Below are 14128 nucleotides of genomic sequence, written 5' to 3' on the forward strand. Positions count from 1 at the left end.
GGGTTTCAAACCCCTTCAGCTTCTTCAGTCCTTTAACTAACTCCTCCATTGGGGTTCACATACTCAATCCAGTGGCTGGCTACAAGCATACACATCTGTATTTGGTAGGCTCTGACAGAGTCTTCTCAGGAGGCAGCTATATAGGGCTCCTTTCAGCAAGCACTTCTTGGCATTTCTTTAGGTGTTAGTCAGGTGCTAGATATTCATCAATTGAGAATTTTTTGTTTAACTGGACACCCCATTTTTAAAAGGGTTATTTGATTCTCTGGAGTCTAATTTACTGAGTTCTTTGTATATATTGGATATTAGCCCTCTATTGGATGTAGGGTTGGTAGAGATCTTTTACCTAATTGTTGGTTGCCATTTTGTCCTGTTGACAGTGTCCTTTGCTTTACAGAACCTTTCAATTTTATGATGTTCTATTTATCAATTGTTATCTTAGAGCATAAGTCCTTGGTGTTCAACAGAAACTGAGGAAATTAAAAAAATTGTTAGTTCATGCTACAAAAGCCTATACTCAACAAAACTGGAAAATATGGGGGAAATGGACAATTTTCTAGACAGATACCAGGTACCAAAGTTAAGACAGGATCAGATAAACCATGCAAACAGACCCATAACCCTAAAGAAATAAAAGTAGTCATTAAAAGTCTCCCAAACAAAAGAGCCCAGGACCAGATGTATTTAATGAAGAATTCTATCAAACCAACAAAGAGAACCTAATTCCGATACTCTTCAAAATATTCCACAAAATAAAAACAGACGTAACATGACCCAACTCATTCTAGCCAACTCATTGAAGCCACAATTATACGTATACCTACATTACACAAAAACCCAAGAAAGAGAACATCAGATCATTTTCCCTTATGAAAATTGATGCAAAAATACTCAATAAAATTCTTGCAAACCAACTCCAAGGGCACATCAAAACAATCATCCATCTTGACCAAGTAGGCTTAATCCCAGGGATGCAGGGATGCTTCAATATATGGAAATTCATCGATATAATCCACTATATAAACAAACTCAAAGAAAAACCCACATGATCATCTCGATAGATTCTGAAAAAGCATTTGACAAAACTCAACTCTAGTTCATGATAACGGTCTTGGAAAGTTTGGGAATATAAGGCCCATACCTAAACATAAGAAAAGCAATATACAGCAAACCAGTAGCCAACATCAAACTAAATGGAGATAAACTTGAAGGAATCACACTAAAATCAGGGTCTAGACAATGTTGCGTACTATCTCCCTAGTTATTCAATATAGTACTCAAAGTCCTAGCCAGAGGAATTAGACAACAAAAGGAGGTCATGGGGACACAAATTGGAAAAGAAGAAGTCAAAATATTACTTTTCAGAAGATAGGATAGTATGCTTAAGTGACCCCAAAAATTCTACACAGAACTCCTAAACCTGATAAACAACTTCAGCAAAGTGGATGGATATAAAATGAATTCAAATAAATCAGTACCCTTCCTCTACTCAAAGGATAAACAGCCTGAGAAGGAATTTAGGGAAATGACACCCGTCACAATAGTCACAAACAATATAAAATACCTTGGTGTGACTCTAACCAAGCAAGTAAAAGATCTGTATGACAAGAACTTCAAGTCTCTGAAGAAGGAAATTGAAGATCTCAGAAGGCAGAATTAATATAGTAAAAATGGCCATCTTGCTGAAAGCAATCTACAGATTCAATGCAATCCCCATCAAAATTCCTACTCAATTCTTCATAGAGTCAGAAAGAATATTTTTCAAATTCATTTGGAATAACCCAAAACCCAAGATACTGAAAACTATTTGCAATAATAAAAGAATTTCTGGGCAATCACCATCCCTGACTTTAAACTGTACTACAGAGCAACGATTATAAAAACTGCATGGTATTGGTGCAGAGACAGGCAAGTAGATGAATGGAATAGACCTGAAGACCCAGAAATGTACCTACATACCTATAATCACTTGTTCTTTGTTTTCACAAAGGAGCTAAAACCATCCAGTGGGAAAATGGCAGCATTTTCAACAAATGGTGCTTGTTCAACTGAAGGTCAGCATATAGTTCAAGTCCAAGTGGATCAAGGACCTCCCCATAAAACCAGATATACTGAAACTAATAGAAGAGAAAGTGGGGAAGAACCTCGAATATATGAGCACAGGGGAAAATTTCCTGAACAGAACACCAATGGGTGTGACATTTCTATTTTGCCTCTATTTTTCTGTATTTGCAAACTGAGCTGTTAATAGCCTTCTGATATTTAAAAATTTGATAACTAAAACAGTCTCTCTATTCAGTCTTTCAGGATGTTTTTCATTCACTGTTCCACAGTGAATAGAATTCAATATTATTTTGTATTTTCTTTACGTAGCAAAGGCTTCTATTTTATCAGCTTTGTTCTTGAGTTGCTTCAATAATGGCCAGAGATGGAAGACAGGTGGAGGCTGTTTGCAGGAAGCTATTGGGCAATTATAATGTGGAGTTTCACTGAGACCATGTACAAGGTGTTAACCAAGGGTTCCATAATGAAGATTGGTCTATTGACAGGACAAAATTTTTTCAAAACAAACAGCAAATAGCAAAACTGAGTATTTTTCTTGTGTTTGAACTTTAATTTTCCCCTTTCTTGGAGACTCTAACCCTGTACCTTTTAGGCTAGGAAATAATTGGTAGGAAATTATCTCATTATGTTTAATTTCACCTCCATCCTGTGTTTTAGACTCTGTTCTACAATTTGACCTATTTATTTTTAAATTAAGGACTTATTGCCTTTCTTTTACGGACCCCATTTATTTCTCATTTCTTTTATACATGTATTGTCAAAAATACTCCAAACTATATCTTACCTGGCACCATTTTTCATGCTAAGACATTTTCTATACTATGTTTATATTTGTTGAACTAGAATGTGGAGATCTTTGGAAGTGGTTGAGCAGTAACACTGAAGTAACATTTTTGTAAAGCATGGAGCTGAGGTTTTATAAAACTATTAGAGCTTACAATTGGAACAGATATTGGCACATATCTGTGAGACCTGTAAGTGGTCAATCACCTTCCTCTATGCATTTAGAGCTTACAATTGGAACAGATATTGGCACATATCTGTGAGACCTGTAAATGGTCAATCACCTTCTTCTGTGCATTACTGAATAACAGAAGACAATCAAGGATCTGAAAGGTAACCTCAAATATAAAACTACACTCTTCTACCTTTATCATATTCCTGTTCGCCTTTTTCTTTTATGCCATAACTTTCAAAGGGTACTGGAGCCTGGTTATGGTACAACTACTTGTAAATGAAACTGGAAATAGTCCTCAATAAAAGGTACCCAGTGCACAACTAATAGATAAAAGTGCGAGAGTAAATACAGTGATTTCTGTGGAATGTTCTCAAGATTAATCTGTGAGTATTCATACTAAATATGTTTACACAAATGTCAACTCTTGAGTTACAATAGAATTGAATTTCTTACAAATAAAGTATTGAAGTTGTTTTACACCCTGCTTTTGATTAAATTGTTTTTTGTTATTTTATTGTTATCTGTCTCTCATCATCTGCAGTAACTACCCATTCATATAGCATTAAATTGATGAGTTCTAAGTGACTCCATATGCCCTGACAGGCAAGACACCACAGTTTTGTGGTTGAGTAAGACATAAGAAATTTAATATCTGCAATATGATTTTCTCCTACTAAACTTTGAAAGAAATTATAAAGTACCTTTGAATATTTTGTTTTTTATTCTACATTCCCAGTCAGGCTTGAAGTAAAGCCATTATATAGTTTTAAAATTAACAAAGAAAACACTACCTTGCTTTTATATTCAAAGATTTATTTTAAATCCTATATAACACGTTCAACACATATGGAAATATTTTGTGCCACCAGATACTTTTCTAAATTTTTAAGAAATATAAATTTTCTCAAACAATGTTTGATCAGATTGTTTAAACAATCAATTTCTGCCTTTCCTGAAGATGATAGAATTCAATTCTTAGTATTGTTTTCAAGGGAGTGGGGTCATGGCTCGGTAAGTTAAGTGCTTGCTGTGCGAGTGTGAAGACCTGAGTTCAAGTCTGCAGAATTCACATAATGAGTCCAGCATGCCTACTTTGAGACAGAGCTGGACACTGGAGAGTCACAGAAGCCCCTGGGCTAGTTGTCCCATACTTATAACAATGAATGGCAAGGAGATTTTTATCCATCAAAGTAGAAGGCACGGACCCACACCTGTGGTGAGCCTCACACAGAGTCTGCACAAACATAGTCATATACATGCATGCATGCATAAAAAGTAAATTGATAAATGTTTAAAAGTCTTGGCTTTAGGAGTAAAGTGTATCTCATTACTAATCTAGCATACTTGAGTTGTCTTCATGATCCTACTGTTACTTTGTGTTCATCCTGAAATTAGCATGTTCCCCTGGAAGAAAACTGTTACCTGAAAAGGACTTTTAAATCCTATCATATCTAGGCACTGATATGTTAGGCTAGGAAGTCTATGCAGACCCTATGAGTGGTGCTGCTTCTGCAGTGCTGGGGAGCCATCATGAGAGCCCAAAGATGAGAGCAAGGGACAGGGGAAGCCAAGGGAGACTGAAGCTAGAGGACAGCTCTTGCACTCTTCCCATTCTTTCACAGAATGATGTTAGCTCTCTTTTCTGAGTTTATTGCATAATAAAATGGTACAAAAACGATTGTTTAAAGTCTGAATAAATTATGGATAAGACATGGAGGTACACATCTGTATTCACAGAACTTGGAAGATGAAGGTAGGAAGATTGGGAGTTCAAGGTCAGACTCCACAGCTACAAGAGTACAAGAGACTTCATTCCCTATCTATCTATCTATCTATCTATCTATCTATCTATCTATCTATCTATCTATCCATCCATCTATGTCTGTCTGAGCTATGAGACCCCATTCTCCCTCTGTTTTTCTGTCTCTCTCTGCTCTGTTTCTCTGTCTCTTTCCCTCTCTCTTGTTTACTCACTCATGCATTCATGCTCTTGCTCTTTTGCTGTCCAAAATACAAGTGATAATGACAAAACAGCATGAAATCACTAGTGACATATTCTCTTTTCTGAACTTATAATGATAGGCTCCCACAATGGATATGCAGAAACCACATTTCATTAAGCAAAAATTACACTTACCAGTGGTTGCTTAGAAGCAGAAATGAGACTGTATATAAATCACTCAGCTATGTTCTGGGCAGTATTGTGATGATATGGTGTGATATCATGGAACAATCACTGCACAAATGAAACTTGGTAATAACCCCTTGGTGAGGTGGAACTTTTCTGCCAGTGTGACTGTTCTCAGCTTCAGGCTTTTAACTGGAGTGTACACGTTTGTGACTTAAGGTTCCAGCTCCTGGCTGTTTTATGAAGGCCATGAGTCAAATCGCTATGTCTGACTTGCTACACTGAATGTTTATAAGATGACAGGGCCACAAACTCCGTGGTTATTTGTTGCTGTAGATCATTGACTGGTTTTATTGTTACTTTAACAACTCAATATTTTCTCTTTGTATTTAGTTATAGATAATATATTTTGTTCTACCAGATGAAATAAAAGTATTACCAATATTTATAGTTTCATTTCTTCAGCATTATTATATATTACAATGAATTTCCAAATGTGTCTGTTGGAAGCTGTGCTGATTTTTCTATGAATGAGAAAAGCTAAGATAATAATAAGGCCCTAGGTATAAGGGTAAATATCCTTACTTTAGGTCACCAGGGACCAATAGTGCTGGCTTCCTGTTGATTGCAAGGTCAAAGATAGGAAAATGAGTTCAAGATCAGTCTCAAGTCAAGAAAGTCAAATGAAAAGCCAAATATGGCCTGTAGATTCTAAATAAGGAGGCGGGAACTCCAGAAGATCAGAGCAGAACACATGCTTGCTGAACATCCTCCCTATTTGAGCCACTTCACCAGCCTGCTTGAATAGCCCCACCTTGGAGGCCTTCCACCAGCAACTTTAACCTCTCTCACCAGGCTCCGAATTATGGACATCAAAGTAGTTCTTTGTGGGAGGGCACAAATAGTTCATGGTTGGAGTTCTCTTAATTATGGGGTTCAAAACCCTAAAAATGCCAAGAACTCTAAATACTGAAACATAGAAAATAATACAATGATTTGAATTCTCCTAGTACTTTACAGATTAAATGTACAGGCCCCACAAGACTGCTCTCAATTCAGACACTTGCTCCAAATCTCAGGATATCTGCACTGCTGGCCGACCAGCTACTGTCCAAGTGTCCCTGTGCCTAACCCTCAGGCATTCACAAAAACACTGTACAAGAAGTTTCATACTAAAACACTGAAATCAGGAGTAGAAAATAATAAGACTCAGGGTAACTCCTGGAAGGCTCCATGCATTCTTCCATTATGTTACCTCCTGGAGAAGGATGGTGTGTTCAGAGATTTTACTTTAGTCTCATTATGCAGGTGTGATTGCCTACACTTGTGGCAATGTGTAACGGATATCCAGCCCCACTCTCATTCTTAGACTTTAGCACCTCCAGTCAGATTGGTAAAACACCTCTTTAACCGCACTATCTTTCTAATGTTTCTAGTGCCCACCAAAAAACTGTCTAAGGACCCTACAGTAAATATTGCTATGAGTATAGATGTAGGTATAGTCTCAGGGACACAATCATGGAAACAAAGAATGTCTTAACCACTTGAGATCCCAAGAGTCTGGAACCTATTTCTTGGAATCCAAGACAAAGACCAAATATATTTCCTGTTATTACACATTAAGATACAACACAGATTAGATCTGGTAAAGTCAGAAAACCAGAAGGAGAAAGTTCTTGGGTTTATTATAGAAAAATGCGCTTTTTATTGGAATAAATGGTAAAGGGCCCTTGAACACTATTAGAATCTCTTCTTTTGCCTTTCATCCCTTCAATAATAGTGACTGAACCCATAGTCAATACTGTTAAACTTAATATTTGTATAACATAGTAAAGTAAACATAAACTGTGTGAAGTTATTCTCTGATTTAATTCTAGTCTAAATGAAAATGAGATCTGAGATCACTGGTTATGTTTGCATCTCAAGAGTAATGAAGGAAATCCCCAAGGTTACAAAGCACTGGAAGCTGTAAACAGTTTGGGAAAGCAAACAAAATACAAATAGGGCTTGGATATTTTTTTGTTGTTCTGAGTTTACCACTTGGTCTTATGTTTGTAAACTAAGTCCAGAAGTACTTTGAAATGTTATGTTGTAAATTATTCTTTTTTATGTTTTCTTATAATTGGAGCAACATACTAATTTCTACAAGTTGTGACTACTAACAGAGAGCAATCACCTCACAGACTTGTACCGGAGAGATGAGAACATTCGGGTGACAGGATCTGGCCACGTGCAGAGTCCTCGCTTCCCCAACAGCTACCCGAGGAACCTGCTCCTGACATGGCGGCTCCATTCCCAGGAGAAAACACGGATACAGCTGGCCTTTGACCATCAATTTGGACTGGAGGAAGCAGAAAATGACATTTGTAGGTAAGAAACCAGTATTCTTTTTAGTGTTCTGATCAAAGTAGAATGTGAATGAAAAACATCACATCAAACATTTTTTTCTTAAACTCTTTGGAATTACCCAAGATGTTTCTATATTAGTCATTTTTCTCATTCCTAGCAATTTAAGGAAGAAGGGTTTATTTTGGCTTAAGGTTTGAGGATATCATTTCAGTTGTAGTGTCTGGTCATATTGTATCTGCTGTCAGGAAGAAAAGAGGGATGAATGTTGGTAGCCTTCTCATGCAGGTTAAGGCCCTAGCTTAGGGAACAGTATCATCATCTTTTAGGGTAGGTCTTCCCATTCAAACTAACCTGATAAAGATAATCTTTCCCAAGAATGCCCAAAAGCTTGTCTCCTGGGTGCTTCTAGATTCTGTCAGGTTTTAATAAGTATTAACAATCACATGACCATCCTTTTTTAAAGGTGTTATGCTGTCACTGCAGAAGACCCACAAAGATGTATACTTCCCTCAGTCACAATTGCATGTTTCACTGGAAAGAAAAAGAAAAACAAAACAAACAAACAAAAAATAAACACTAGACTCTGGGAATCCATGGATTGGCAAGGCCCAGAAAGGCCTTTGTGAGCATGTAGATGCGCCTAATCCAAGACCCCCAGAGCTGCATTCGGTAACTCTGATGAATGTAATGTCTGTCACCAGCACAAAGAGCAAAGCCCCTGCTTGCTTCAAGCCTTGAGGACACTGTAACCACAACAAGAGATGGTCACAGAGAACCAGGTCAGGACCTTCCTGACACTTCCTTAGCAGAGGGAGGAAACAGAGGCAACCTCAGGATCTAAGTGCTCTTCAGATGTCTGTTTCCTGATGAGAGACAAGATGAAAGCAGGGTAATCACCCTCCTCATTAGCATGCTTATCAGAGAAAATGCAGGCCTTTGTTCTTTGACTTGTTGGCTCACAGCATCTTACTCCCTTAATTATCCTGCCTGAGACTTGGGAAGGATTTTTTTTTTTCCTCTCTGTGCTTTACTGGCTGTACTCTTTCTGCATTGCCAATGAACTCCTGAACTACTAAATCCTTTTCACGGTTTATTTTCCCTTGAATAATAAAAGGAGGTGCATCCGATTTGGTTGTCCTTTGTTGCATATTTATTATACTGACAGTTTTTATTATGCTGCTGTTTTTTTTCCCAGAAAATAACAGCATTGACTATTATTTTCTAGGTCCACAGAGGGTAATGTATGCCAGAAAGCAGAGACAAATACACACGTGGAGATCTAGTTAATATTTACAATGAGAATAAACTAAAGCTGATCTTGTGTCTTTTCAACCTTGAAAGAGAGAACTATTTGTTTTTTTTTGTTTTGTTTTGTTTTGTTTTTTGTTTTTTTGCTGACAAAAGAGGGAGGAAAAAGAAAAAAACAAAGAAAATAGAATACTATTAAAAGAATAGTAAAGGAAATAAGGTGGATGGTAGTGTAATCTGTTTCTATCTAGGATATGTCTGGCTCTATCTTAGCTTCCTTTACAGATGCTGTGCTAAAATAGCCTGACAATGACAACTCATGGGAGAAGGGGTTCATTTTGGCTTACGATTCAAAGGTGCAGTCTATCATGTCACGGGAGTTAAAGCAGCCAATCACATTGCAAAACCAGTCAAGAAGTGGGGATTGATGCATGCTGGTACTCAGCTAACTTTCTTGTTATTTTGTAATCCACAACCTAGGACCAGGGTGGTGCCTCCACAATGAACTGACTACTCATCTTTTTTTTTTTCTTTTTTCTTTTTTTCGGAGCTGGGGGACCGAACCCAGGGCCTTGCGCTTGCTAGGCAAGCACTCTACCACTGAGCTAAATCCCCAACCCTGACTACTCATCTTAACTAACCTGCTCGAGATAATTTCCCAATGCTTGCCTAGAGACCTCTATCTGTAGTGATTCTAAACCTCATCAAGTTAACAATTGTGTATCATCATAGACAACAAATATGTGAGGTTGAAATTTTTTTTCCACTCCAAGCAATTCTTTTACACCTGCCGAGTGTCCTACAGATCAATGTAATTCTGGCATAGTCACTTGGGCTTTGCATCCAACTCCATAAGAAAAAGTTCCCATGAGTCTCCCTTTGTTCAATGTCAGATCCATGTCTTAGGCCTCCCATCTCCTGCTCTACCAACTGGAAACAGAGAGGAAAACAGAGCTCCTCCTAAGCTTTGCAGAATTGCTATCACAGCTCACAAAAATCACAGAAGCCCTTGACTTAATCATTAAGCAGTTTAGTGTAAAGGACATAGCTCAAGAAATTTGCCATGTAAGAGATACACGAAGTACAGTGCATGGAAAGAACACAGTCTCTAAATAACCTTGATGTTAACTTCGAAGTTAAGGAAATTGTGGAGAGTTCATTATGGGACTGCTGGGCATGGATGGTGAGGAAACGCAGTCTTCAGGATCTCTCTTCTCCCAGGTACCCCTGGAACTGAAATTCTGAACTTCTAATCATTCTTTGAGCTTTCTAGTGTGCTGCCTCCATGCTGAAGTGCTCTGAGTATCATTGAAAGTTCATCATTGTTATGAACTGTGCTGAATAATAAATAAATCTCTTCTGTCACTTGAAAACTCCAGAGATTTTAGCATAGAGCCAAAGACCAGGACCAGATATCTGTTTCTTATTAAAGAAAGGAAGCCACTGATGAACTAGGATTTTGGTCCTAGACAGTAGTCAAACATATAGTAGGCTGAGCCATTTCTGGACCTTTCATCAATTCAGGTGGTTTTTTTGAATTTTCCAGGATGAAGTAGAATAAGAAGATGAAAGAGATAAATCAGATCCCAAACCCGTGGTTCTCCCTAGACAGGGATACACACTCCATAGGGACTCAATGTAAAATTACACTGAAATTTTTTAAAAATAAAAGTGACCTAGTATTATTTTAAAAATCTTTCAAATATATCCATGTTAGTGTACTGAATATGATTTACACATATTATATATAAAATAAAATGCTATTGAATTCTTACCATCTGCCCCAAACCTCACTGCTGTGTACATTGCAATACCTTATTGCCTTCCAACCATATATACATTCGATAATTAATTTACACAGCAGTCGGGAAATATCTAGCTGGTAAAATTTTATAAACTTATTTTGCCTAGAGAGAAACTGAGGCACATGACATAAGGGCCTCATAGATCACTGTCAGGGATATTTAGTCCACATATTATCATTTCTACTTGTCCTTTACATTACCCTTCCCAGTGCAGTGAAAACCCTTCAGTAACCAAAGGCAACAACTTCCCATGAGTTTCTCTGAATACTCGGATCTCATGTTCCTTATGCCGCTTCCTTCTAGTAATCCTAATGGAAAAAATAAACACGTGTGAGACTTATGTGCCTCTGATCACTGGCATTATGACACTTGCTTGGGACTTTAACACCTGAAGTCATTTAGGGAAAGGTGGAGATAAGGAGTAAGATTCTTGACCAACTGAAGGACAAGTTATTTAATGGATCTTATAGAAAGACCCAAAATCTGAGGAGTCCCAGAATAGAATAAATGCTCTATAGAGAATGTAAGTTATGTCACTGAAGGCACATTAACTTGGGATGGGTGAAGGAACAACAAGGATCAACTGGATACACAGAATAATTATGGGTCTGTGCTGTTGTTTATAGGCCTGGAGTACTGTGTTTCTGTGACCACTCATAAGAGTAATCCTGTGTTAATGTAGAATTCATTCACTCCCTGTTGTAACCAACCAGCAGTTACTGATTAACACACATAGTCCCTTATGTTATATGCCTTTCTTTTTTGTGAAACGCAAAAATTGTTTTAATAAATGAATGTAGTTTTCAAACAAAGTATATGAAAGTAAAAACATTTGATATTACAAGTTAACAACCAATGGGAAATCAAGTATATAATTTTTTTAAATCATAAGGAGTTGTGTGGAATTAGCAATAAAATTACTTGTACACTTTCTTTACAACAAAATAGAACCTGGTAAACTATAGGGATACATTTTTTACAAGACAAATAATTATGAAATAACGTTACATGTGAGATTAGAATAAAAATATATGGATAAATACAGAATATGTTCTTCATTTTATGGCAGTAGTTTTTTTCCTTCTAAATTATATATTTAACTTAAAGAATTACAGGAAAACACAACCAAACCGTTGTGAAGGAATTAAACAAAACCATCCAGGATTTAAAAATGGAAATAGAAACAATAAAGAAATAACAAAGGGAGACAACCATGGAGATAGAAAATCTAGGAAAGAGATCAGCAGTCACAGATGCAAACATCACCAACAGAATACAAGAGATAGAAGAGAGAATCTCAGGGGCAGAAGATACTATAGAACACATTGATGCAACAGTCCAAGAAAATGCGAAATGCTAAAAGCTCCTAAGCCAAAACATCCAGGAAATCTAGGACATCATGAGAAGGTCAAACCTGAGGATAATAGGTACAGAAGAGAGTGAAGACTCCCAACTTAAAGGGCCAGTAAATATCTTGAACAAAATTGTAGAAGATGCCCACGACCCTATAAGAAGCCTACAGAACTCCAAATAGATTGGACCAGAAAAGAAATCCCTCTCAGCACGTAATAGTCAAAACAACAAATACACAAAACAAAGAAAGAATATTAAAAGCAGTAAGGGAAAAGTGCAAGTACCATATAAAGGCAGAGCTATCAGAATTACACCAGACTTCTTATGTGGTCATTCTAAAAGACAGTTTTTAAAGACAAGAGATTCCTTGGCCTATGAAAGTGTCAATCATGTACTTCTCGAAGAAACCTTGGTGAGCAAATTGATTCAAAATGAAAAGTGGTTTATAAGCTCCTACAGTGACTACTGGGACATGCAACTCAACCTACCTTTAAAATATGTTAGCAGATGACAGCTATTTTTTTCTCAGAAAAAGTTCTAAACATCATGTTCTGAAGGTTCTTTTTAATTATATAGGACATTGTGGTTGTCATAATGGAAGAAGTTGGTATTCTCTCAGGATAGATTGTTGAATTTCAAATTTGACAAACATTGCCTAAACTAGTTTTTAGGTCATACACATTTCTACAGGTTCTTAGCTTCAGTTAGTTGGAAAGTCATAAGATATCATGTGTAGGTCTCAATTTCTAAACAGCTAAAGTCAGCTTTACTAAAAAAATGAATGAAGTCTCATACTTTCTAGGTATGACTTTGTGGAAGTTGAAGATGTCTCAGAAAGCAGCACTGTTGTCAGAGGAAGATGGTGTGGCCATAAGGAGATCCCTCCAAGGATAACTTCAAGAACAAACCAGATTAAAATCACATTTCAGTCTGATGACTATTTTGTGGCAAAACCTGGATTCAAGATTTATTATTCATTTGTGGTGAGTAGGTAACCCGGTCTCTGATCCAAACACACACTGACTTTATAGAGCATAAGGATCATTTTCTTTGATTAAATACAGTACTGTAAGAGTAATGTAGTTCCTTATTGCACGTGTTATTCCTTCGCTCTGGACAGAATCTTTAAAAAATGCCTGGGTTTATAAGTAAAACCATTTGGATATAGTGTGTCAAACTTGAGGGCATGAGCTTTGAGGAAAAATTAGAACATAGAAATGGGAGTCTATAGTGTAATAATTTCAACCAAAGCAAGGTGAGTATATATACTCAAATGGGGTGTGTGTGTGTGTGTGTGTGTGTGTGTGTGTGTGTGCGTGTGTGTGTATTAAACATGTTTTAAGATTTAAAACAGAAAACAAAATATTTCTCACTTTGATTTGAAAAGTTATTCACAAATTTTATCATAAAATTAAAATCCTGCTGATTTAACTTAAATAATGCCGAAGAGTTGAGAAGGGGCCAGGTTGCTGACCTAGAGTCTGAGGATTAGTAAGCATCTTAATGCCCATCAAGTCCTACTTTGGGCTCAATAATCTGAATCCTGTTTTATACACTCATGCTTATTCATAACTGGCATTCTACCTAAACCTCTTAACAGCCATTTTCAACATCAAATGGTTCTGAGTGTTTGGAAATATCCAACCTCATAGTGGGCTGGAATCTAAATTATAGTTAATCCTAGCTGTTAGGCCACATATATTCATATATCGCCATTTTTCATCCATTCATCTAGCATAATGGATAAATGTCAACTAGAACATAGTATGTAAATGGTATATATTTGCTGTATGTTTTTGTCTTTTCTGTTCAAATTGAATTCAGAGAAGAAAAATGGCTTACTGCTTTTATCATCTAATTTTTTGCATTGTTCTGAGCTATTAAACACTCCAAGCATTCTACGTCAGAACAGTCAATAAAAAACTAGCATAAATGGACACTGGTTCAAGTTTCCCTAGTTTCTTCTTCAACTCCTCCTGGAAAACCCCCAAGGCAATGTCTCTCTCACTTGCTCTTCCTTCCTTCATCTACACCCTCCCTCTTCCATTACACTCACTGAGTGCATTACCGTGGCACATAATCTTTATTGCTGCACATACATTCATGGGTATGGGGCATTTTCCAACCTCCTGGGCTACACCACTGAGAAGAACTGTCTCTCCCATCAACTGTCAGGAGCACCTCAGCTAGGGCTTGCACCTTATGGTCTTCTTCACTTTCTAA

The 14128-nt window shown here is 37.1% G+C and overlaps 1 protein-coding gene across 1 annotated transcript in view; it reads left to right on the forward strand.

Annotated features, from left to right (window-relative positions):
• Positions 1-14128, forward strand: part of Pdgfd (platelet derived growth factor D) — a 209508-nt gene that overhangs the window by 115286 nt on the left and 80094 nt on the right. Inside the window, 2 exon segments of the mRNA XM_032911072.1 lie at positions 7316-7520; positions 12708-12888. Of these exon segments, the coding sequence (XP_032766963.1) occupies positions 7316-7520; positions 12708-12888 (386 nt within the window).

Source organism: Rattus rattus, chromosome 8 (genome assembly GCF_011064425.1).
Source record: "Rattus rattus isolate New Zealand chromosome 8, Rrattus_CSIRO_v1, whole genome shotgun sequence".
NCBI classification, from domain to species: domain Eukaryota; kingdom Metazoa; phylum Chordata; class Mammalia; order Rodentia; family Muridae; genus Rattus; species Rattus rattus.